This window comes from Fonsecaea nubica (genome assembly GCF_001646965.1).
Source record: "Fonsecaea nubica strain CBS 269.64 chromosome Unknown Scaff15, whole genome shotgun sequence".
NCBI lineage: Eukaryota > Fungi > Ascomycota > Eurotiomycetes > Chaetothyriales > Herpotrichiellaceae > Fonsecaea > Fonsecaea nubica.
The window spans coordinates 239,883-264,399 of record NW_019173688.1 but is presented as its reverse complement, the minus strand read 5'-3'; the positions used below and the strand labels follow the sequence as shown (position 1 = coordinate 264,399).

Below are 24,517 nucleotides of genomic sequence, written 5' to 3'. Positions count from 1 at the left end.
GACGCGCTTTCCACTGGATGGCTAGTGTTCGTTGCAGGGTCACCATCCCTCAATTTCTATTCTTGAAGAAGAGGTTCGCTGTTCGTCTTGGGCCACATACGAGTCTGCGTCTGGGTAAAGATGAAGGCGGTCCGTGATTCGACAAACAGATGTCTTGCCTTGGACGACCAGTGCTTGTCGTCTCCGAAGATGTGCAACGGTGGCTACTAAATGTGGAACAAGGCTCAATTGACCTCGACCAGGAAGGCATGTATCCAATTACACCTTGTCACCACGTGAGGGGCGAAGGCCAAGTTTGAGATGGAGTGAGCTGCGGTGCAACATTGCTGATGTGGATTGTGACAGAGACCCTACGGGATCGGGGACCGGCCTTACAACTGTTGAGCGCGAAACAAATTGGAGTCAGCCACGAGGGTCGGCACAGAAAGACAAGAGAGCAGGGTCGCCTTAAGAGAAGGGAGAATGATCATGCCGAGCTTGGCCCGCCGTCTGACTGCCGAAGTCTCATACACGGGAAGGACAGTACAACCAGGGTGGGAGAGAAAAAAGTACCGGATGCGGGTGAGAAGTATGCCAGGAAGCTCAGGCACAAAACCAGACCCGACAGATACGAGTACAAGGATGCAACTCAAAACCCTTCGAAGAGGGTCAAGAAAAAGTCAGCGGCCCTGCTCAGTCATGATTTTCAGGCCCCAAACGTGGCCAGCGAGAGATTAACCCTCAACTCCAAGACTGGACCAGGCTTTCTTACCAAAGCAAAAACTTCCGCCGACGCCGGGAAGAGGGGACTGCCAGATCTGACCTTCTCAGAGATGGCATTTCTCAAGAGGAAAAGACAGGACGACGAGGCACGCTTTCCAAAATCAGAGGAGCAGAAGTCGAGAAACAAAAGGGTCACCTCGCCACACTGTGAGATAGCAGACTTCTTTGCTCAATCGACAGGGTTAAGACGTGAAAGACGATATTCAGGCACCCCACCCTCGGTGGAATTTCACATCTCACGAACTGCCTCCCCGTCACAGGACCGAGTATCATCGAAGCGCCAACGACTGAGTCCAGTTGTACAGTCAAACGCACCAGAAAGCAAACGTTTCCGCAAAGCCCACAGCCCAACTGCCTTTGTACCGATTCGTCCGACGAGCTCCGATAGTGAAGGCTTCCTGGAAAAGTTCACGACCGACGCACTCTTACATGGAGTCGACGAATTTTCCCACGGACCGCGGAGATATTACTCATTGAATGACTTGAAGAGGATAGCCATCCAGGTGGCTACAGACCTGACTGGCACCGAGGGTGCTTGTCATCATGATATAGACATCACGGGCGATGTCCAAGCGTCGACCAGTCAATCACATATGTCCATTCTGGCCACGTCGAGGGAAAAGCGAGACTCGCTTCGTCCTACCACGCCGTGGCACCCGCAGAACCTGTATCATACTGCAGAGGGTGGCAGCGGTGTGAGATCGGAGCGTCCGAGCGGACCGCACAACCGAATGCTTCCGTGTTCGGACAAGGGTGGCGAGGGCGAGCAAGATATTGAACGAAGCCCGTCCCGGGAGTCTGCGACCATAAAGCAGCTTGCTAGCCCTGTCTACCACTGTCAAGTTTTTGGGAATGACTTTGTGGAAAAGCCGGGACCATCTTGCCATGTTGACGACTCGGAAAATCGACTTGGGGACGGCCAGGTCTCTCTTCATGCAGACGCTCATCCCGAGTTACGTCTTTTACCAGCAATGCCCGATGTCGCCGGAAACTGCATCGGTGAGAGCAAGGCACTTCATACTACTAATGCGGACACATACGAGTTAGATGAGTTCGACACAGAACTATTGCGACTGGGGACTGAGTTGGCGCAATCGGGCACCATGGCCGATCGTCAGTCTCCCTCGTACGAAGCCGGTGTTGAAACATCGGTACGAGATGTAGGTGGCTTCTCGTGTGAACTATTGGCGGACAGCGCTGCAGATCGACATCGGGCGCATGACTCGGTCGAAGGGCGGCATATACGCAACGTACCAATGGACAATTCCTTGTTCCATGATTGCCAGGAATTATCTCCATGGAATCGTCATGTGTCTCAGGATCACACAGAGGGATTCTCGGGATTTCCTCGGCGACATGTTCTATATTGATCTTGAATAGAAGATGTCAAGATGGAAAAGGCTTGGGGTTCTGGACATGAGATGGGAGCAGACATGGTGTACTGTATCTGGTGTAACCCCAGACTTGTTCGCACCCTTTGTACGAGGTACTGACGCCGAGTCTGAACCCTCAGCTGCCGGTCGATCTTCGTCTCACCTGGGCCATGCAGTCTTTGCCTCGTCATATGTAAGGCGGCTTTTTTTTTTCCCAAGTGTATAGTACTTTTGGACGTCATGGGGCCGTTTGTTGATCGCGTATTTGATGAGCCGATGCAGAGTACACTCCGGGGATTTCTAATTGCACGTCGTACTTCGGGTAGTGGCGGAATTTTGGTGACTGGATTATGGGGGAGAATGTGATGTGAGTAATCACGTCCCTGTCAGGGAAGTTTCGGTATTATGTATGTAGGGTGCGATTGTGGGGGTCTGGAAGGCCTCATGGGATTCCAGCCTCTCTTTCTCAGCTGAGATTGCCATTCCGTACAGCTGTAAAAGGCTCTTGTCAACTCCGTCTCTTGCGACTGGAAATACTTGTAACTCGGGTATTCGCCATAGACCAACCCGTATTGTATCCTAACGATCCGGAAGATATCACCTCGGTCGCCCGTGCCTGTGGCTATATACTTTCGAGGGGAGCAAACGGCGGCAACGGATTGTTTGAGAGGAGATACCGTGATACTGGAGGTTGTGTAAAGGCCTTTTCGCTGAATATCGGAAAGTGGGGGAGAGAGAAGACGAGAGAAAATAAGCTACAAAATGAAGAAAGTCATCCGCTATCTGCAAGATCAAGGTAAGCTGCCTGCACTTTGTGTATTGTTATTCCCCCCTCTCCGCCACGCAGTCAGCTCCTCTGCCACTCAAGAACCAAATTTGCTAAACAAGCGCCATTAGCCCTCGAGGCTTCACAGCAGAAGTATTCAGGTGCAGCATATTTGTCCCCCAAAACCAGGGAACCTCAACAACGGGCCAAGCAACACAGCCCGTCATATTACAAGGAGCAGCACACCTCGCACCATCAATCCCGCTCTGCAAATCCAAGCTCAGCCGCACACAGCTTCCCATCCCATACGGCAGCTGGGACTACACCCCCAAGATCCAGCGGACAGGACGAGCGCGCACCGCCGCACCTGTCGGAGAAGATCCAACGCGATATGAAACGGCACCAGTATGCCCTGGACAACATCCTTCAATCTTACGAGCTGTATATCCCCGAGCTCGATCAGTCACACCTTGCCGATGCCAGTGGGAAGAAGTTCTGGGTCGTGTTTGTCCATGGCGGCTACTTTCGTGATCCTACGGTCACATCGTCATCCTTCTACCCAGCACTCGATTATCTAGTATCCGGGAAGGGAAATGGTCACCGCCACCTCCATAATCCTCTCAAACATGACGAGCATGTGCCAGCGGTTGCGCCTTACATTGCAGGATATGCGTCATTGAACTACCGTCTTTCACCCCACCAGGACAAGGCACCTCAGGACCCAAACAAAACACCGGCGTACGAGCTGCGGAATGCCAAATGGCCGGATCATATCCACGACGTACTCACCGCCATCGCACATCTACAAAACAAATATGGCTTCGGGGAGCGCTATTTGCTTGTGGGACACAGTGTGGGCGCCACAATGGCCATGCTGAGCACTATTGCGGCACACCGATCCTTCTCCAAAGGAAACTCATCTGAGTTGCCCAAGATTGAACCACCCATGGCAGTGCTCGGTGTTTCAGGCATCTATGATTACCCGCTTATCCATGAGTCGTTTTCTGACTATATCGGACTGACAAGGAATGCCATCCCAAATGAGGCCGATGATGTGCTTGCCAGCCCTGCGAGGTATGATGCAAAGGACTATGTGGATGGCTGGGCAGCCGCCGGGACGGAGAAGAGGGTTTTGGTTATTGCACATTCAAAGGACGATGGGTGGGTGGATTGGAAGCAGGTCGAGGCAATGCAGAAGGTCTTTGCTGGTAGTGAGTCGGCGATTAATTGCACAGTTATTGAATTGAAGGGCCAACATAATGATATCTGGGAAAAAGGGACGGAGTTGGCAAGGGCGATCGCTCAGACGGTGGATATAATGAGGGGCCTGGAGGGAGATGGGCAGTGAAGGACCGCCCAAGGCGACATTGACACGAAGGACATGTGATACCCATTTTTGGAGGATAACGGGACCCCAGATTGAACATGAGGGATGTGAACGACAGGAGTCAATGGAAATATTATGAACGGGAACATTGAGAGGTTCACATGTACCGAATACCTCGTGCATCACCATCAGCGCAGTCTGGCGGCCGAGGCGTGCGGGTGTGCGGCGAGGTGGGTGGAATGACGTTGCGTTGGTCTTGGCATGTTTACTCTCCGACCGAGTTGGCGCGACTCAATTGCCTTTTCACTTTGACGGCGACTTTGATGTTTGATTTCTCCACTCTGAGATACAATACAATGCCGGTTGTATAATTTGAATAGAAATCAGATATATCGCCAAAGAACGACATACAGGCGAAAAGTCCCACCTCGCCAAATATGGCTCTGCGAGCCTCGGCCTCACCCTCGCCCGCACCAGAAGCACCCGTCGCAAGCGCACCGGGACCTCGCGCGGCGGCACTACAAAAGGTGTTCGCCGGCGCGCTGGCCTCGTCCCTCAAGGCGAACTCGTACGCGAACTTTAGCTCGTGTTTCCCGACGCCCGCGAAATACTGTCCGACGGCGCTCGAGGGGGTCTGGCGACAGTTGAACACGCGCCTGGAGGAAGAGTGCATGCGCGACTTTGAAAAGATTCTGGAGGAGAGACAGGTCATTGCGGGTTTGAACCAGTGGGATGACATGGTCGATGAGGCGAGGAGGAAAAAGCATCGCGCCGTGGAAGGCGAGATGCCAGAGAGAGCGTGAGTGAGCGAGCCGCAACAGGCTATTTTGTCCCGTATGGCACAACTGACCATGACCAAAATGAAAATAGATTGCACACTTTATCCGCAGACGAATTGTATACCGCCCACCTCACACCTTACCTGCAACAAGCCACCGAGGAGCTGAACACGAGATTACAAAAGTCGCAGCAGGAGAATGCAGTCATGAGGGAAGCAGTCTGCGGACAACGGGGCGAAATTGAGCGGCTGCTGGGCAGCCTTGAACACGCCGTGAAAGATATTGAGGGGAGCGTCGAGGCCATGTGCACAGACGAGTCCAGCGGCTTCAATGAGCTGAGAGAGGAGTCGTGGCAGATGGAGCAAGAGGTTGCCGCAACAAGATAGGATCGTATCCCAGATCAGGATTTGGTATATTGGGATGGGATGGCTTTACTCGGAGTTCTAGCGTCGGCGCTGGAGGAATGTTCTCATGCGGGCCTAACGTCCCCTGTGAGACACACATGCATGTCTCAGGAAAATAGGAAGACTCGGAGCAAGATCCCTGTTTGAAGTACAGGGCTTTATGAAGCGACAGCCCAGAGAGATGATAGGCGGACAGGGAACGCAGGTCATCTGGATACGAGGTTCTGAAATTGAAGCCAGGAGTCCAGAGCATTCGTGTTGAGATCTGCGTTGGGTGTCCAAGAAGGCTTCAATAGCCTGAGAAATTTAACAAGCAGAGGCGATCCGGAAAGAGATTGAAGACGAATGAGTGGTCAACGCTTCAACGGGTTCTAATGTGTCAATATCGGATGCGTCCCTTTTGAGACATTCGCCAATCGGGGGCGGTTGTCCAATCACAGGCCGTGGTGGCGCCAAGAGTCTCTATGCGGATGCGGCGAGGCGGGAATCGACGTTTCCCTCATCGCCCTTCAACCTTGCGCTTGTTCAGACTGTTCAGTATCGTTTGTGACAAAGAATTGGCAGGCATCGTCTCCGATTCGAGCTGACCAACGACAATCTCTCCGGCTGGAGCCAATCGTCACCCAGGTCGATTGGCCGTCGTGGCTTGTTGGTGGAGCACACAGCTCTCTTGCACCAATTTCCAAACAAACAGGTGTTCAGCCTCTGCACCAGGCCTTTCCTTGTCGCCGCCACAGCCACGCTTCTCTAGGTATATTGCGTATGGCGAGCTCCGGCTGGTAAGGATCTGCAACTGCCCCAGGATGATTTTCCGCCCGTCTCACTGCGTCTTGTTTTGTTTATGGTGAAAAATTGAAGCGGGAGGAGGGGCAGGCAAATTAGCCGTCCTGGCCCTCTTACCCAACCTGCATTTAAGGTTTGATAACGAGATTGCATGGCCGCCACCAACGACCACAACAAACATCCGCCCACTACCAACTACAGGCGAAACCTGGCGTCCCCGGCCCTTGCGACTTTGTGGTTTTACTCGCTTCTGCGCGCCAGGAACCAATCCTTTGCTGCCGTCGCTCGCAATTGCCGCAACTTCCGCCCCTCTTATGCGAATAGTTCCCTGCGGTTGCATTCTCCGAAGATACCCTTGTCGGCGCAAACCAGATACCCCCCAGACTTTTCACGAAGATGACACGCCAAACGCCCTCCCCCGGCACAAGGCTTGCAGCTAGTTGATATCCTTGGTTGGTGAGACGCTAAGACGCGTGCATGAAGAAAAAAAAAGAAGTACCGAGTACGAGTACACCGGTTCAGCGTGTGTCGCTGGTTCGCTGGTATGGACTCTGTTTCTGTGATGGCTGTTGCAGAAACGTTCTCCGGTTTTTTGTCTTTTTGCTTCAGCTTACCGTGGTGCTCTGTTGTTTACATGTCGTTACTCAAGCCCACATGAAAAACTGCATATGGTAATTTCGGATTCTCCACCAACTCTTCCATCTGCCCCGCCTTCATTGGTCTTTTCGAGAGCATGTGTGTCGACTTGAACCCCTCTTCAGGCTTGTCTAGCCATTTACAGTGGGAAAGAGCCTCGACATGAGCAAGGAATATCCCAATTGAACCCGGGCCCCCGGACTTTGTCTGCTAGACTAGAGGACAACAACCTCAGCTCATCAGGTGCTCTGCTCTCCATATTCTTCCTTGCCAGCTGAAAACGCGTCTTCTCATCTTTCTTGACAATCACAGCTATTCGTGTCTTTGTTTACTCTGGCGATCTGAATGTCAGCCTCACATCTTGCATTCAGCAAATTCCGGACATCATTAAATTATATTGCAAAGGCCCATATCACAGTTGACGGGGCAAGGTTGCTTTGCACGCAACCTCGCATAACACTATCAGATGGAAGGACGGACCAGGATATCGGCGGTCGCGGGCCTGGGGGGGATCTTTGGCACCGCAAGCAGCGTGCTGCACATCATTTTCGCAACCAACATCACCAATGTTCCGGCACTGTCAGGCCTTCGAGATCTGATTTATGTCGCCTTCCTGCTGAGCCTGATCAACCTCGCCGTCCTGGCTTACTTTGGCACGCTGTTCACCAAGAAACTCTGGACCCAGGCGCAGAGCTCGAGATCAAGTTCGTGGCGACTCTTTTACAGTGGAGTGGTTTCGGCGGCGGTCAGTATCGTCGTCTCCGGAGTTGCACTGGTATGGCTGGTTGTTGTCCGAAATGATCTTCCCACAGAGATATTGAACACGTCTCTCACGACGTGGCTTGGGATATGGTTCGCTATGTGGGGTTGTTCTGCTCTGTTGCAAACAGTCTTCTATGTTCTTCTCGGAATCTGGACCAAGAATGTCTTGACAACAGCAAGGGTCAGCGGATTGAACTTGGAATTTGGCATCAGAGCACCGTCGGCCGCTACTGAGAAGAGGCCGGGCACTCAGCAGACCAATCGATCATTCGGCTCGCAGGACTTGACACTGAATTCACCGCCACGCACCCCTGTCTCAAGAGGAGAATCTTCGGCACGCAGATCATTGTCCACGAAGGTGGGAACTGGATCGTCCAAGACGAAACGGACACGATATTCCAGTCCATCGTCGCTCGAAGGTTCGCCGTTCCCAGCTGGCGAGGCCATGTCTATCGACAGTGCCTTTGATAGCTGGGACACGTCCTCTGTACACCACGAGCTGCGCGTGGTCATTCATTCATCTCCGCCGGTCGCTCACGGAGCTCTGGAGACGATACCGGGTAGTCGGCCTGAATCACCTGCCAACGTGCTGGATGGACCATTTCTCCCGTCAAGACACTCTCCTACCTCGAGTTCGCCGCCTCATGCCGCAACCTCAGACACTGCTACTGCCTTTGGCTGGAGCTCGTCACCACGACAGCCGAAATCATCACCTCCATCCAGCCCGATCAATTTCTCCCGGCCTACCTCTCAACCTGGTTCGTCAAATGCTAGCAAGCACGCACCACGGCCACCTAAAATTGGCCAGTTTGATTCTCCCTTGCAGGAAGAAATGATTCACCCGTTGTTCCGCCAAAGCAGCCCTGGGCCACATCCGATAGCTTTCGGCGGCACCATGGTCACCGCCTCGCCCATGGCCAACACTACCATTACTCCTGGTGCGCTCGCTCGTCTGCGAAGCAATTCTCACCTTACACTGGAATATGCGAAAACGGCGCCAAAAACCAGGGACGACTTCGAGACAGAGAGCGAGGAAGGGTTTGTGCCGGATAGCCCTACGTTGGGCACTCCGTCACTTGGTAGTCCCGGTCCATCGATTGTTGACGACGAAGAAGACCTGCCACCAATTCTGCCGGGATTTGTACTGTCGGCGGGATCACGGACCAGTTTGGTGGACTACGGGAAGCGGAAAAGCGTCAAAAGGGATTGTTCCCGATGCGAAATGTCGACGGGCGGTCAATTGAGTCCGGTCATGGTTTGAGACATGGCTTGGCACTTGAGATTCATTTTCTTTGTGATTTTTGTTGTTCCGAATACGATAACGGCCGTTGGTCTTTTTCTAGCGCGGAGTTGGCGGCTGTCTTGATTGTTGGCTTGGAGGATTGATGACTAGTAGGGTTAACAGTACCATTTGAAAATGAATTGACTGATATGCCACTTACATGTATGGCACTTATGGCTCTTGTGGCTCTTGGTGGCCGCTGATTTGATGTCATTATTGGAGGCACCAGAAGCGAAGGGGAAAAGGCATTTGGGAGGCGGAATTCGGCGGCACGAACCGGGCGAGCCATGGGCACCGAAGAGCAATAGGTGTGTTTGGGGGCAGAGAATAAAGTGGTGCTGTCTGACGCTGTGTTTTCTCTCCCATATTTGGCAAGTTGGGTGGAAAATCAATTCTGTCAGACATCCGATGCCTCTTTTTGGCCACTGGCTTGCCGGGAATGGGAGGCTAGTTGGACTAACCCTAAACAGACTAGTACAATACTTTAGTCTCACTGTGGCTAGCGCCCTGGCTGCACCTTTGAAGACTTGCAAAATGCTTCTCACTTCCATCTGCCAAACTCTGGTCGCCGTGTCAGGCTCACGAGAAAAAGAACAATAGCCCAACCTATTCAATTTTCTTCACTCTCCCCATTCAAGCCACTCCCCATTCATTCACTGGCCGACTGATTACCATGGAGTTTGATTTACCCCCCTCTGGTCAATTGTTGGCCCACGATGCCATTGTTGCCATTCCGCCTTTGTCTCGGTTTACTTCATCCCTGTCTGAGGCCACTAATACCTCACTCCCCGAATGCTTCCAGCTTCTCCCTTCCGTCGCAGCCACGGCTTCTTCTCAATTTCAATTTTCGACAAAGGCCTCTCAACTCTGCTTGCAACATCTCCTCCACATCCTATCCCGCCACTCAGACCGAGTGCCGTGGTCGAGACAGCAACAGCTACACTCACGGCCAAGACCTCGCCGCCCGTCACCCCATCCTGCGACAGCAGCTGAAAAGCAGTTGTGCTCTTCAATTGCCAAAACTTCCTCGCAGACAGTGATACCCACGCGATTCTCTGTCGAGGGTTACAGCGAGTGAGTTTCTACTTCCCCTAATCCTTCTCCAGCTGCTGTGTGCTTTTCCCGGTCGTCTGACCCGCAATGTCGTCCGATTGGCATTGTGATAATCCCCCCCGTATTTGTATCGCCCTTCATCCTGGTTTTGCCTTGTATCTTGGTACCCAGCAAACTTGCTCTCCCGGAGCTACTTGATTAATAAAACTGACTTCCATCTCCAACAGAATGGCTACCAAGTCAAGCAGCCGTCGGCCGTCGGTTAGCTTCCATATGCAGACCAGAAGTCGCAAAGCAAAAACTACCCCGGAACCAACCAAAGCTTGTACAGAACAACCATCGCCAGCATCACTATCATCATCGTCATCCCTAACAACACCACCGTCCAGTCCGCCAAAGCAAACACCGTCTCGAAAACGAAAGTTAGCCGATTCGAGCTCAGATGACGCCGACAATCTATCAAAGACTAAGCGACCTGCACGACGGGTTTCCACACCGGCGTCGCTGTCGGATACTGCCACGCCACGAAAGCAAACATCTCAAACGCCAGCTTTGGGTAGTGCTACAGTTATTGCAAACATCGACAGTACCCCTCCGCAAACCTCACCGTCAGCCAACCCGCTGCATTCTGCCAGGTCGTTAAGACGAAGCTCGCGTATAGCAGGATCAGACGCATTGGGCGATGATGATGCTGGCCGTAACGGCGCACACGGCACGTCACCTCCTGACCAGCCAAGTCGAGAGAGCGTTCCTTCAGGAAATGCTTCAAACGCATGCCCAAAAGATCCCGAGACGCCGTCGAAACCTGTGCGCACCTCGCGATCTCCCAAAGAGACAAAAGCGTCCAAGGATGCGGACCTGAGCTTTCAAGAGTACAAAGATAAGCAGTTCTGGCCAGGTTTCAATGCACGGAAACCGACGTACTACGCGAATGATGCAACCACTCGCTACCGTACCGCAGCAGAGAATGGCAACACTCCCGAATCCCGCTCTCCCAGGAAGCCGGCCCGAGGTGGCGGCCGCGGCGGTCGCGGAGGCGCTCATGCAAATGGTGGTGGACGTGGCAAAGGCAAATCTAGAGGTAGAGCAGGTCGCGGCGGTGGAGAAAGCCCCGAACCACCAAATCGAAGACGGCCGCTGACGCCAGAGGAAAAAGCCGAAATCGCCATGATCAAGCAGAGGCAGCAGGAACTGAAACGGTTCTTTAGCATTGTGGGCAACCAACAAGTCGACATCCTTGACCAACTCTCTGGACGAGACATTTCCAAAATCGCCAGAAAGGCAAAGGCACACAGACATGTCCCCGAGTATGATGGCGTGGTGGAAGATCTTGAGTCTACCTTGAGGGACGTGCAGGGCCTGGTCCAATCACGGTTTGATCTCCAGGTCGAGCATGAAAAGCAGCGCATGCAGCAGGAGAAGGAAGTAATTGAAGCGCAATTCAAGGTAATACCATGTGGAGCGTCCATTTCTTACACACAAACTGACATGAAATAATAGAACCGCCTCACCGAAGCCCGCAAAGAACACCTTGCTGGGGCAGAAGGGGACATTATACTCTTCGAACGGGCATATCGCACCGCTCACGACGACACCCATACCGAATCTGGCTCCGATCTAGATTACTTCCCGCATTATCACGAGCTCCCCGAACCGAATGCCCAACCCCGGGGGTATTCGTCCCGCAAAATTATGGACGAAAAGCCATTTAAGCAACAGTTGGAGTCGTACGACGAACAAGCCCGCCAACAAGTGCTCAATGAGGATGTTATTGGCCCCTTGTTGAAGCAAATGGAACAGCGAAACAATGAATGGCGCATCGGGCAGCTTCGGAAGAAATCACAGACAATGGATGCGCTCTCTGCAGAAGCAATCAAGGAACTCGAGAATATCAAGGGCTACCTCATCCCACGACCTCTGAACATGGGTGAGAGCAGTTCGTATGCGTTGTCGGCCCTGGCAGATGTCTCGGACTGGGTTGCACAACAGCATCCTGAACGTCAGTACATCTACATGCCTCTTGCCCGGGGAGATGTCTTCCCGAGACAGGCTTTGGATTTCTCTCCACTTCCTGGCCAAGGGCCAACTTCGATACCACCACCTCCACCTCCACAACCAGCGCCAGCTCCTCCCCAGCCAGCATATCATGTCATTCGTCCAGACTCGAGGAGTCGTGGCCGTCGATCAAAATTTGCGCCTCCGAACAACGGCCCGGGTGTCGTCCATGTTGCCACTCCCCCGCCTCCCCCATCGCAGTCGTTACCACCACCTCCTCCAAGTCCTCTATCAGCAGCGCCTACGCCCCCGGTCGGGCCAGCTTCATTCCTCCCGCCACGCTTGATTTCCAGCGGGCCTGGTCAACCAATTGCCCCTGCACCGCCAAAACCCGCGCCTCCGCATCGCTCGTCCACCAGCATCAATGTCTTCCGGCACACCCCTCGCCCAAGTGTTCATCAGCAACATGCCATCCCGCGCCACAACTCTCTCGGCTCTCCAATGCCGAGTGGACCCCAGCAATTCATCTTCCAGCCTCCGCAGCAGCCATACCAACACCAACCTACTCCTGGCACGGGTCCTGCACAACCACCGCCGCCACCACCGCAATACAACCCCCATCCAGCCAGCCCCCTCACTTCTGGACCGAGCGTCAACACCGTCGCCGTGACCGGCGCCGTGGCACCCCCGAGTATCAGCGCAGGCGCAAACGCTGGCGTTGGTGGCGTCGGCAACTCCGGCGGCCCGACCATGCAAGTCATCGGCCAACAGGGCAAGATCCCCATGACATTTGTGAACCAGACGATCGCGAGCCGCAACGCCGCTGCGGCGGCCGCGGCGGCGACTGCGGGTGGGAACAACGGCACCCCGAGCGGGAACGGCCAGGGCAATGGCAAGAGAGTTTTGCTGCCAAAGGTGTAGCAACACTCAAAGAAACAATGAGTTTACACGAATCAGAAATCTGGGTACTGGACACTGGACACTGGATATCCATGGATGAATGAATGAATGGTTGGATGCATAGAGACCTTGTTTGTACATGCGCTACTCGTGAGCTTGAACGTAGAGATGAACATGAACATGAACATGAACATAAACATGACGGACGGACAGACACCACCGTGATGCTTAAAAAGAGGCCTTGTTCATACGTGAACGAAAAACGGAAAACGAAGAACGAAAAAGGGGAAAAAGGAAAAGAAAAAAAAAGTGATTACTACCTGCCTACCTACCTACCTTGTAGGTATGACATGACATGACATGAATTGACATGACATCTTGAACCCACCTCTTGTCTCTGTCCCTATCCAAGTCCAAGTCCAAATCTGAGAAATAATTCAACAAAACTTCCTTCTTGTTCCGTTCACTCGCTTCCCCAACTTCGCTTGTCCGTCCGGAAGAAACCTCTTTTCGTACCGTTTGGGTATACGTCGCTCTTCTTTCTCATCAAAATGGGAATTTCAAACCCTCGTCGTCAACTCGTGCTTAGTCGTACAAAATCAATGTATATTACCCCAGAAGACATGGGCGTTACGTGGCAGAGGCATAGCAAAATATTTGTTGTTTTTAAGAGAGAGAAAAAAATCAGACTTGTTCGACATGTCGCGTCTTCTCGCCTCCAATCCCTTGGGAACCCTTGCCCATGTACATTGTGCTGCGACGTCTCTCGACGGCGCCCTGTCGCCCCAGATTGAGCTCCTTGGCGAACTTGCTGCGGTCGCGGAACCACTCGCCCTTCCAGTAGAAGACGTAGATGGGGATGATGACCACGACGGACAGGCAGGCCAGGATGGTCGAGGGGTACTCCAGGGTGTATTTTTTGGAGATATTTTCGTAGACTTTTGCGCGAAGAAGGGATCAGTTAAACATGATCGTGATGGTAATGGAGAATAAGAGGAGAGGAGAGGAAGATGGAGGGTGGGAGCAAAGGCAAAAAGCAAAAAGCATGACTTACATGGTGTGCTGTACAAGGCAGCGATGCCCGCGAGAAAGTCTCTTGCCAGATCGTTTCCCCCAGTCGCAGAAGCGGCGTAAGGCCCATAGGCGGCAATCATGTAGTCGATTGAGCTCTGGCAATGTGTCAGTTTTGTCGTTTGAACCCATCCATGCTAAGCGTGGAGCATCTGCAGCACTGAAGCCATACCTTATATATTCCATAGTTCGCCATGGCTATTAGAACGGTAAAAATCAAGGGGGCAATCCACGGGATACCATAATCAGGGCCGAGAGACGTCCACGCGAAACCGAAGAGTCCAATTGTCTCTAGAGGTGCCACTGTAAGAAGTGAAAGGCAATCACATCAGTAAAACGGGCGATATATATCGAAAGGACTGCTAGAAGGCAGGGTGATGCAAAGTTGAGGAGTATAGCGAGACTTACAGAAAAGTAGCCACCACAGACGGGATTCCGGAGACAACTTATTGGGGTCATCGGCTCGGATCTTGTTATGATGTCGAATAACAGGGAGGTATGTCAGGTACGCAAGCACGTATCCGATGAGTGACCTGGTTCATTCTCGGTCAGTACATTCTCTCCCATGGGAGCATTGATACCCTTTTGCTGTTCTAACGTGGCATGAGAAGGAGACTCACGAGATAAAAGCCAATCCAACCTGGTATGGCTTGAAGCCCCATTGTTTAAACACGGGCGTGAAGGCCTCCAGAAAAGTAAACAACAAGGCATCACTGAACCCGCTGAGCAAGCTGAGGCAGAGCACAATCGGTTCCATGACAAACATCTGGAAAGGTCTCATCCAAATGCGTGCGAATTCTTTCATGGGGAATCGTGGTTTCTTCAATTCATCCGGGCCGTAGATGTTTGTTTCGCCATTCTTGCGCCGTCTTTTGGCCTCGCGGTCCAAAAGGATGGTTGCGCGGGTTTCGGGGACGAGGAAAAAGTGGATAATTTGCACGGCGCCGCCGATGCACAGTTGCATCCAAAAGATCCAGGGCAAAGAAAGGTACTGGCCCACGAAGCCGCCAATCACTGCGCCGACGGGAGCACCGCCCACGGATGACAGGACGACGAAAGCTACCGCATACTGGAACCCAGAGTCTTCGGGTTGGTATAGATCCGCGATGACTCCCAATGTGACCGAGCCGCCTGCTGTGGAGAGTCCAGCGAGTGCTCGAGCGACAACAATCGACCCGAAGTTAGGTGCGAGGGCCGCGGGCAATTGCCAGATGTTGACGAGGAACAGCGAGAGCTGCTGCGTTGGCCAACGGCCTAGTTCCTCCGACCAGGGAGCCCACAGCTCGCAGCCAAAGGCATAGCATATGAGGAAGATCATCTGGCCGACCCCTGCCTTTTGCTTGGAGATGGTGTATTTCTCTGCGAGGCCGTCAACCCCATTGGCGTAGATACTGGCATTGAGGTTCATCGAGGTCTGGATGAGTAGGATAATAACCAAGATCATCCATTTCTTCCACGCTGGAAAACAGTAGCCCAGTTTGTCGTAACAGTCTTCTTCGGTGAGTTCAATCTTGCCATCCGCACGCTTGGGATGGCCTCCCTCGAGATTCTCTCCAGCTACTTCAGGGCCGGAAACTCCCATCTGTCTTTCTGTTGGTCCTGGGGGTTGGATCTGATGGTTCTCCTTCTCGGTTTGTCCCTCCATGGCTATGGTGGATTGATCGGAGACTGACATCTTGGTCGAGTGACAGCGTAACACAAATCGGATAGCAGACCAGAGGGAGACGGTATACTTGCGCAGGAGACGCTCAGAGGGCAGAATGCGCCGACTTCATTGACCAACAAAAGGTTGAAGACAAGACGACGAAGAAGTGCGAAAAGTGCTTAAACAAACCTGTTCACGTCAGCCAGGCCGTGGACCCATGCTGTTAAAAGTTATTCTCCTTTTGCATCTTGGGGGATGGTATTCGAGGATCGACATTGGAAAACAGGTCGATAACGTGCATCTGGCTATGATTTCATCTTGCGTCAACGCTGGGCACGCGGGCACCACTGAGGAAACTAGTCAGCTCGAACCAAAGGCATTGAAACCTGGGGGCGGGTCGAGATCAGGGATGCTGTCAGTGTGCCTCAGGGTGCCTTGCACTGGCGCGAGAAGCATTTTAGACCAGCATCATTGGCAAGGAGCCGACTCGACAGTTGTGCTGCTCCCGGGGTGAATACAAGATCTGCGGTCGGGAAGATCTATGAGGAATAGCGTGCGTTGGGTGACGGGGGCCAAGAGACGTGCTGGATGGATGGTTCACTTCTCCGAAACTTCTCGAGAGAGGGAGCGTGGCGCGCCTAGTGACCAGGCTGTTGATACTCGAATCTCGATGATGTCGGTGGCTGCAACGAACATCTTGGTCTGAGCGATGGTACAAGTATGCAAAGTGGACAACCCCTGGGCGCTTTAAAGGCTCCCGCTTCTTGGCCAGACGACGATCGACGGATGAGCAAGACAAGAAGAGGCACAGATCGCAGGACCAGTTCATTAAGCTTTGGGAGATGGGTGGGATAAGAGGCCTTGGAGTGTGAGCTTGATCGAGATCACGCCTTTGGGTGCCACAGGACAAGGGAATTGGCGTGCTTGAAGCGACTTCCAAGTAGATGTGAGCGAGATGAAACCTTCTCGAGTCAAGGCTATCTTCGAGGAGGACGTCTGGAAGAGATGATGTTCTACCTGCGGAATGGGCCTTGGAGGTATCTGTGAGTTAGGGCGAGATGCCTGCCGGGGGAGCGGGGCGTCTGGGTGGGCGTCGATTGCGCAGGGAGTCCGTCGGCTGGAGATCGGACCAGATCGCGGCTCGGAGAATTTTGGATTCTGCGTACCCGGAATACAAACAATCGAAACAAATATTCCATCCTCTCGTGCTTTTCTCTTGCGCCATGTCCCTCGCATGTCCAGACCGCTTATACGAATCCCGTACACGGGGCCTCTGCCACCACCCCTGATTATCCCACCTTCGGCCGCCACTAGACAAGGTGCCATCACTGCCCTCGCTCACTTCCTGACCTCTCCAGCGCCACCTGCATCCTCAGGCCAAGATGCGCACTGGGACAGAAAAAAGACAGTCCTTCTTACAGGAGCGGGCATAAGCGTCGCCTCAGGCCTTGCCGACTATCGCGGTGTCAATGGTACCTACACCCAGAACAAGACCTACCGACCGATCTACTACCACGAATTCGTCTCGAGTCACGAATCCCGGAAGCGATACTGGGCCCGCTCATTCCTGGGCTGGAGGGGTCTTCACCGCTCGAAACCCAATGCCGGGCACTATGCCATTCGAGACCTCGGAAAACTAGGGCTGGTCGACCGGGTGGTTACTCAGAATGTTGATTCGTTCCATAATCTTGCGCATCCGCATTTGAAGACGGTGGAACTGCACGGGTTTCTCAGAGCTCTGGTCTGTCTGAGTTGTAAGAGGCTTATTGATCGCGATGATTTCCAGAAGAGATTGGCCGAGTTGAATCCCGCCTGGGCCGAGTTCTTGCAACAGCTCCTGGCTTCCGGGGCATTGGACACGGAGAATCCCATTGAAAGAAGGAGGCTCGGGTTCAGGACAAACCCCGATGGTGACGCCGATGTCCCTGGTGCTCCGTACAACACCTTTAGATACCCTGCTTGTCCGCACTGTCTGAAGCGACCGCCAATTTTACAAGATGGGAACAAGGGGCATGTGGATGTTGATGCGGACGGTGCTTGGATACCACCACCCTCGGCATCGGCGGCACACAGCGGCGTTGGCGTGCTCAAACCTAATGTGATCATGTTTGGTGAGTCTATCCCGGCCGAGGTGAAGACCGCGGCAGAGGAAGCCATCGATTCTGCGGCCAAGATCTTGGTCGTGGGCAGTTCTCTTGCGACCTATTCGGCCTGGAGGCTGGTCAAGAGAGCGCATGAACAGGGCATGGGTATCGGGATTCTGAACATGGGGGGCGTCAGAAAGGAGGAAGTCTTCTTTGGAGAACTCCTTCCGCACCACCATTCTCAAGGCCAGGAGGATCAAGCTGCTGGATGGACGGCACTGAAGCGCGAACTTGTACGTGCCAGTCTTCCGTCCGAAGACATCTTACCTGGAGTGGTCGACGCGATTCGTGCCAACTTGTCTGACCAAGACCGACTTCCTGCACCGCGACTTCAGCCGCATCCCTGAACAGCTATTCTGATGAGCTTGGAAAGGATCCACATGGTATCTGAACATCACGAGTCCGCATCTCGGTTTGGGGATAGACAGATGCGACAGAGTAGGATTTAAACGAGTAGAAGCTGTTTGGGATTTTGCGGTTTTTCCCGGCTCAGGCGAAGATACATGAACTCATCTTCCAAGTCGACAGTTAAATCATACCTATCCAATTGATGACAGCGCTGACCACCAATACCACACTGAATAAGAGCACAAAAGAGAACATGGACAGGCCCCCAAGACAGACCTGCCCATGGAAGAGTGCGTCTTGCTGGCGAAAGAAGCGATATGCACCAACGACCACGCTGAGGATGGCAATAACAAAGCTGGTGCACGCCATTGCTTTCGCTACCTGCGCAGCATTCGTCGAACCGAGGAGCCGACCGTCCAGAACGCCAAATTGCAGCACGACCATGCCAAAGCCTGCCATGCCAAATCCAAAGTCGAACCAACTGATGAATGTTTCCTCATTCGTGATGTGCTCACGAACATTGTAGCCAAAATCCATCTCCACTGCCACATACTCATCCCAGAACCTTCTAAGAGACCAATTTTCTCGCAAGTTTGGCGGTTTAATAGTGGCAGTCGGAGTTTGTTCGAGGCCGTCCCAAAACTGCCTGGCTATGTCGACATAGTCGGATGTTGCGCCCAGGGTGGAGGAAGAGGTCAGTGCTGTGGATGGGAGATAGGTCCGATGGAAACTGGGAGTGTATCTCTCGCCATTTGTCTCAAGAGCTGCGGAGGAGGAGCGAAGGCGGCGTCTAATGTCCATGGCTGTGCTTTTTCGCACAGTCTTGCAATAGTACCAGGGCGAGATCAAGCGAAGGAAAATGTATACCTTGTGAGATATGCAAAACTATGCCAACTAGAGTCGTGGACCTCATAAGATCACACTCCAAGGGCTTGTTCATCGAGCGTTCTACATGTAGGGAGAATCGAGGAAGGACTGACAATACATACCTCTGCTTGAAAGGCATTCTGAACAACAGGCCCTCCTTCCGCGATGGCGGAACAACTGTGTTAAGTTCATCTTTACACGGCAACTACCATCAGGTGAAGGAAGAAATGGTTATGTTCAGTCTACCAGTTCTCTCGGTGAACATGTCCATCCTTTTACATTTGATTGTGCTGGCGGTACGAGACATATCCGATGCCAGCCTTTCCTGATAGCGCGTCGAGATAAAGAGGGAGAGACCGGCTGGAAAGCTTGGATACTTCAAGAGATCCTGGGATCCTGGGCAGTAAACGCCCTAACGAGTATTTCCATAAGATCGAACAGCCTGGTTGGGAAAATTTGGTGGCACAAATCTGTGACAAATGCAACAGCTTTGAACACTCAAGGCCACCAATTCATCGAAGAGAAGCTCATGCTCATGGGTTCAGGGTGGATGGATGCAAAGCCATCGCCACAATCTCGTTGACGTAGCTTAGGTATAACAGAGGAGTAAACTTATCCATTTCCTCTTGGGTCCTGTCCACCACTCCATTAAGTTCTCTTTTCCTTGCATACAACTCGGGTGACAAATGGTGCCGAGCAGAGGTGACCTGAGAGTCGTATATTGCTACCCATTGTTCTGTGCAACGACACGTCGAAGTTTGCTCTGGTTTTGACGCAACATCCTTTGATGCGACGAGCCTTCGCGGTCGGGAATGGGCAGGACTTGGGAGGTCTGGCCATTGATCATGTGTGACCTTGGTAGGATGGGTACAGGGCCAGTGTGCAGTGGAAAACGATAAGAAGAATGGGTCAAGCACAATTTTCTGACTTTAAGAGACACATTATAGTTCGAGAGGTGAGCATTAATAGTCGCAACAATAGCGCGAATATGGACTGCGGAGGGGATGATCGGTTACCTGATATTCCACTTAGTCAGCTCCGAGTCCAACTCCAGCCACCCCAGCCGCCGCAGCCGCAGCCGCAGCCACAGCTGGAATTCCGCTCAGAGTCACAGTTGGGGCAACTTGGATCATTACGCCATTGTTGCGACTGCGATCCCTGCTATTCTTACTCGCACGCATCTGCTTGCCACGAAGAGAAAACCGCGTCTGCCCCTGCGCCATCGCCATCGCTATCGCCATCGGCTTTCTCCTTGCCGTCACCCGGTCCTCATATCATCTCATCCCCTCCTCCCTCCTCCTCACTTCCAGCATCCGCCCTCCATTACTATCCCGAACATCCCGCCGACCTCGTCCAGAAGCCTCAACAGGCATACTTTAGCCCGCACCGAGTTCCTTCCTCGCATTGTTCCCCGGCTTTCACCCCATTCTCCCCTGCTACCGCTTCCACTGAGTCCGTCAACGAGTGCTGCGCGCAAAGCGCTTCGCAGCCACCCCACACAAAAAGAAAAATGGGTTTCACCAAGACACAGAGGATTTGTATTCTTCTAGGCATAGATTCCGTCTTTTTTGTGATTGAACTGGTCGCCGGTTAGTGTGGTCCCCCATCTACTTTGTGCCGAGTTCGATGACTGACCCATTCTCCAGGCTATGCAGTGCATTCTTTGGCCCTTGTGGCTGATTCGTTTCATATGTTAAACGATGTCATCTCCCTTTGCGTTGGACTATGGGCGGTCCGTGTCGCCAATACCGGAAGCTCGAAAATGTACACCTATGGCTGGCAGCGAGCGGAAACACTGGGGGCATTGGTCAATGGAGTCTTTCTAGTTGCCCTTTGCTTGTCCATCTTTCTGGAAGCAATCCAGCGATTTGTCGAACCACAGCCTGTCTCGAACCCCAAGCTCGTCCTCATTGTCGGCTGTCTCGGCCTTACCTCCAATATTCTTGGGCTTTTCCTTTTCCACGAGCACGGTCATAGTCACGGCGAGAAGGAGCAGACGCACGAGGATCCTGTGAGATCTGCCGAAGAAGGCCATGGACACATCTACGACGACAACGGGGAGACACAAAGAGTCGTGGACGAACATGGAAATATCGAAGACATCCTCCCACAATTCCGAATGGGCAGTTTCAGATCCCCTGATCGTCGAGCTTTCACAAAGTCTGATGAAGAGAACACAACCATCTCAGCAAGATCTTCGAACACCCCGACTCGTAAATCGATCGCTAACGGCGAAATCCATCCCCGGAACCGCCGTCGCACCTCGGGTTCCTTTGGTCGGGGGTTTGGCTCAGTCGATAATATCCACATTCATCCAGCCTCATTCCGCCAGGATATTATCCACGCGGCGCGGTTGGAAGAGCACTCCGAGTCGGAAACCTCAGAAGAAAACGCCTTGTTGATTGAACCCGATTCACCAGACCAGCGCCATGAAAGGTCAGCCAATGGTTTGCAGTCGTCCTCAAATGACAAACGTTTCCCCGGTTATGGCAGCATCAGCAAACGAAAGAGCGTTGACTACAGTCACACGGAGCACCACCATAATTCCCCAGCCGACGGCTCCAAATCGGGCCATGGACATGGTGGGCATGGCCATTCGCATGGAGATCTGAATATGCGTGGGGTTTTCCTGCACGTCATGGGCGATGCTCTTGGAAACATCGGTGTAATAGCGACTGCACTGATCATCTGGCTGACTACGTTCCCGGGACGCTTCTATTTTGACCCTGCGATATCCCTTGTCATTACCCTCATTATCTTGGGTAGTGCCATTCCCCTCTGCAGAGCCGCTGGGCGCATTCTCTTACAGGCAGTTCCTGTGGGCATGTCGATCGACGAGATCACAGCAGACATCGAATCACTTCCACGAGTTATTGAGGCCCACCACCTCCATGTTTGGCAGCTCAGTGATACCAAGCTCGTGGCGAGCTTGCATGTAAAAGTTGACTGCGAGATTGACGGCACTGGGTCCTCCAGCTACATGCATCTCGCGAGAGAGATTCGAGGCTGTCTACACGGCTACGGCATTCACAGCTCGACCATTCAACCCGAATTCGTGAATGAGGATGATCCGCATGCTGCTGAACCAGGAGCTGATTCTGACGAGGGTGCTGGTAGTGGGCAACTGACTCCAAAGCACAATACCAACGCAAGTAAGACTGCAAGCCTCAGGAGTGAGGGTCAACCAGCATGTTTGCTCGATTGCGGTGATATGTGTGCTGGGAGCAAGATGTGCTGTCCGCATGATGGCAAGCATGGAAAGAAGTAAAGCATTGATTTCCTTTATCATAATATCTGTTTGGATCTTCCACCAAGAGAGCGACTGGGGCACTTGCGCAGACCGCCGGTCTCGGGCTGCTGTAATGGAGACGAAGAACCAATTTGATTTTTATTGCAAGTCCAGGATGTGGAAAGACTTGAGAGACTAAAAGCGTTGCACGGTGGTCTCACCGCTTACTTTTGTGACATTACATCAAAGGCACGACGGCCCTGTTATGATACATACATGTTGTGTCTGTTCGGCGGAGGGCCAAATCAGACCCAGTGGTCTTTGTCGTCCCCCCGAGATTGGGCTAGAGAATCCAATCAAACCATATCAGCTGCCAAAGGGGTCGTTAACACATACTCTTACGACCACTGTTCAATGCGAATCGTGACGGCCAGGGTGGCTTGGTGGACTCGTTAGCCGTTCCAGATGAGCCACCCATAAATCAGCATAACTGGCCATGCCGTTCGCCATAACGACTGACCAAAGAATGCGAGTCGAGATCGCGGCGGTCGGTTCCTTCCCCACTGATGTGCTTTGGTCGATTTCGGCATCCCCCAGTCGTCACTGTCTAGTTCGCCTGGGCTAGGAGAACTGTCTGGGGCGTAGGCGATGTAGGGTGGCTTGGACGGCGAGGAGGTCCGCGATGAAGCAGGGAGGTGTCCGTACCCGCCCATTTTGCGCGTGGATAGTCGTTGCCCTGCTGGGCCGTTCTGGACGCAAGAACTTTTTGATGTGTCGAGTGTGTGAATGTGATGATTGTGGCTTTCACTGGTGGGCAGTAAAGGTTCGGATTTGTCGCGGTATGCTTCTTCAGTTGCTGTCAAAGGATTGTACCGGAGAGTACATAGGAGGAGGATGCAGAGGGTCAAGCCAAGTACCTGGCCGTAGCTGATGAAGATGTTCAATTGGTCTGGGAGCAGACACAGATGATTTTGTACCGTGTCTCGCGGCGTGGACAGCGATGAATCGCCAGACATCGCCTTGTTTACGTCGACCGGATTCCAGAGACTAACGAGCTGAACCCCTGGTTTGCGGATGCCCATAGCCCAACTCATACTTTTGACAGTGATTTCTCTGATGCGGCCAGTGAACTCGTTGTGCTCGATTTCGCAATAGTCATGATCATCGCCGGAGTAAATCATCGTGATCTCCTCTGCAGTCAAGTGCTTGACTATATCTTGTGAGATGAGTGGGGTGAGAACATTTTGATACTGGTAGCCTGCTTGCAGAGGTATCACATTGCCTCGTTCTCGCATCGGTCCACAATTGGTCTCACTGGATCGGTAAAGGGGGACGTGCGAGAGTACAATTGTCGGGAACTGAGACGAGCTGACTGGGTAGTGAGTTCTCTGTGTTGCGTCTGATTGTTCGACGTCAGCAGCGTTTTGTATCGACGGAGACAGCAATTGCGGCAGTGGACGTTTCCAGTTGAGTCTGGTCTCGCATGTATGTTGCACGGCCTTGGCCCTGTTGGATTTGGCTGCCACGAGGAACTCCTCAACAGGTTTCCATATCCTGCTAGAGGAAGTCGCAGCGGCACTCCCATCCCCTGCTCCCGAACTCCCCGTTACTGGATCGACCTGATCCATGGCACTCAAAGACACTGTGTCCAAATGAACAAATGAGTGATTGCCGATGATATCGATTCGATTGAGGGGGCCAAAGTAGACATCGAACCTCTCCTTTACAGGCAACTGTATGCCTGCCGCAAACCCCAAATCATGGTTACCCGGGAGAGAGGCCAGAAGACGACGACCTGTCGGTTCAGCTGCGCTTGCAGAAGGGCCTTTCGTCCACGACCTCAAGAAGAGGTTGGAGAAGCGAATGTATTCTTTCAGCCAGAATTGCGACCCGAACCTCTTGTACCGCTCCTCGGGAGACGTCGAGTCTGTAGTGCCCCATTCCCGGCCGCCATCGAACAAGTCACCGAGGAATAGGGTCGCGTCAGGCAGGAGATACTCTTGCAGATATCGATAAGAGCGGCGGAGGTAGCGATCGGTGTAGATGACGGTTAAACTGGATAAAGGCCATGGTCTGTCAGGGTAGGTGTGAGGATCCACGAGCTGGGGATCGGCGACAAGGAGGACATGATGAGGTCGAGCATGGCCAGGCTAGGACAGGGTCAGCGATGTGTCTCTTTGTTGATGGGCGTTTAATGTGCTTGGTTACCCATGATTCCCACTGTCGCCATACACACCGAGCGACACTCTGTTGGAAGGTGTAGCGTTCACCCCAGAAGAGAACACATATCCAGAGTAGCACCAAGGCCGACGGAAGGCTGAGAAGGCGACGTTTTATCCTGGGCAAGGCATTGGCTTTCATTTCTCTTGGATACAAGGTGGAACGTTGGCG

General features: G+C 52.9%; 10 protein-coding genes across 10 annotated transcripts; 7 read left to right on the top strand and 3 right to left on the bottom strand.

The window, feature by feature from the left end:
• Positions 1 to 812: 812 nt before the first annotated feature.
• On the top strand, positions 813 to 2,142 carry AYO20_03293 (hypothetical protein; the record flags this gene model as incomplete). Its single annotated transcript, XM_022641596.1, has 3 exons — positions 813 to 909; positions 970 to 1,875; positions 1,958 to 2,142. The coding sequence occupies 3 exons, from the start codon at positions 813 to 815 to the stop codon at positions 2,140 to 2,142; spliced, it is 1,188 nt and encodes a 395-aa protein (XP_022502456.1).
• Positions 2,143 to 2,897: 755 nt separating this feature from the next.
• AYO20_03292 (hypothetical protein) lies at positions 2,898 to 4,249 on the top strand (the record flags this gene model as incomplete). Its single annotated transcript, XM_022641595.1, has 2 exons — positions 2,898 to 2,931; positions 3,033 to 4,249. 2 exons carry the CDS (start codon positions 2,898 to 2,900, stop codon positions 4,247 to 4,249), a joined length of 1,251 nt encoding a protein of 416 aa, XP_022502455.1.
• Positions 4,250 to 4,665: 416 nt separating this feature from the next.
• AYO20_03291 (hypothetical protein) lies at positions 4,666 to 5,393 on the top strand (the record flags this gene model as incomplete). Its single annotated transcript, XM_022641594.1, has 2 exons — positions 4,666 to 5,027; positions 5,099 to 5,393. 2 exons carry the CDS (start codon positions 4,666 to 4,668, stop codon positions 5,391 to 5,393), a joined length of 657 nt encoding a protein of 218 aa, XP_022502454.1.
• A 1,903-nt stretch (positions 5,394 to 7,296) lies between these two features.
• AYO20_03290 (hypothetical protein) lies at positions 7,297 to 8,853 on the top strand (the record flags this gene model as incomplete). The annotated part of the gene is made up of 1 exon (XM_022641593.1): positions 7,297 to 8,853. One exon carries the CDS (start codon positions 7,297 to 7,299, stop codon positions 8,851 to 8,853), a length of 1,557 nt encoding a protein of 518 aa, XP_022502453.1.
• Positions 8,854 to 10,155: 1,302 nt separating this feature from the next.
• AYO20_03289 (hypothetical protein) lies at positions 10,156 to 12,843 on the top strand (the record flags this gene model as incomplete). The annotated part of the gene is made up of 2 exons (XM_022641592.1): positions 10,156 to 11,373; positions 11,428 to 12,843. 2 exons carry the CDS (start codon positions 10,156 to 10,158, stop codon positions 12,841 to 12,843), a joined length of 2,634 nt encoding a protein of 877 aa, XP_022502452.1.
• A 663-nt stretch (positions 12,844 to 13,506) lies between these two features.
• Positions 13,507 to 15,568, bottom strand: AYO20_03288 (hypothetical protein; the record flags this gene model as incomplete). Its single annotated transcript, XM_022641591.1, has 5 exons — positions 13,507 to 13,760; positions 13,877 to 13,991; positions 14,066 to 14,196; positions 14,302 to 14,426; positions 14,514 to 15,568. 5 exons carry the CDS (start codon positions 15,566 to 15,568, stop codon positions 13,507 to 13,509), a joined length of 1,680 nt encoding a protein of 559 aa, XP_022502451.1.
• Positions 15,569 to 16,772: 1,204 nt separating this feature from the next.
• On the top strand, positions 16,773 to 18,029 carry AYO20_03287 (hypothetical protein; the record flags this gene model as incomplete). Its single annotated transcript, XM_022641590.1, has 1 exon — positions 16,773 to 18,029. One exon carries the CDS (start codon positions 16,773 to 16,775, stop codon positions 18,027 to 18,029), a length of 1,257 nt encoding a protein of 418 aa, XP_022502450.1.
• Positions 18,030 to 18,210: 181 nt separating this feature from the next.
• AYO20_03286 (hypothetical protein) lies at positions 18,211 to 18,831 on the bottom strand (the record flags this gene model as incomplete). Its single annotated transcript, XM_022641589.1, has 1 exon — positions 18,211 to 18,831. The coding sequence occupies one exon, from the start codon at positions 18,829 to 18,831 to the stop codon at positions 18,211 to 18,213; it is 621 nt and encodes a 206-aa protein (XP_022502449.1).
• Positions 18,832 to 20,407: 1,576 nt separating this feature from the next.
• On the top strand, positions 20,408 to 22,165 carry AYO20_03285 (hypothetical protein; the record flags this gene model as incomplete). The annotated part of the gene is made up of 2 exons (XM_022641588.1): positions 20,408 to 20,486; positions 20,544 to 22,165. 2 exons carry the CDS (start codon positions 20,408 to 20,410, stop codon positions 22,163 to 22,165), a joined length of 1,701 nt encoding a protein of 566 aa, XP_022502448.1.
• Positions 22,166 to 22,578: 413 nt separating this feature from the next.
• Positions 22,579 to 24,487, bottom strand: AYO20_03284 (hypothetical protein; the record flags this gene model as incomplete). Its single annotated transcript, XM_022641587.1, has 2 exons — positions 22,579 to 24,276; positions 24,335 to 24,487. 2 exons carry the CDS (start codon positions 24,485 to 24,487, stop codon positions 22,579 to 22,581), a joined length of 1,851 nt encoding a protein of 616 aa, XP_022502447.1.
• Positions 24,488 to 24,517: the final 30 nt, after the last annotated feature.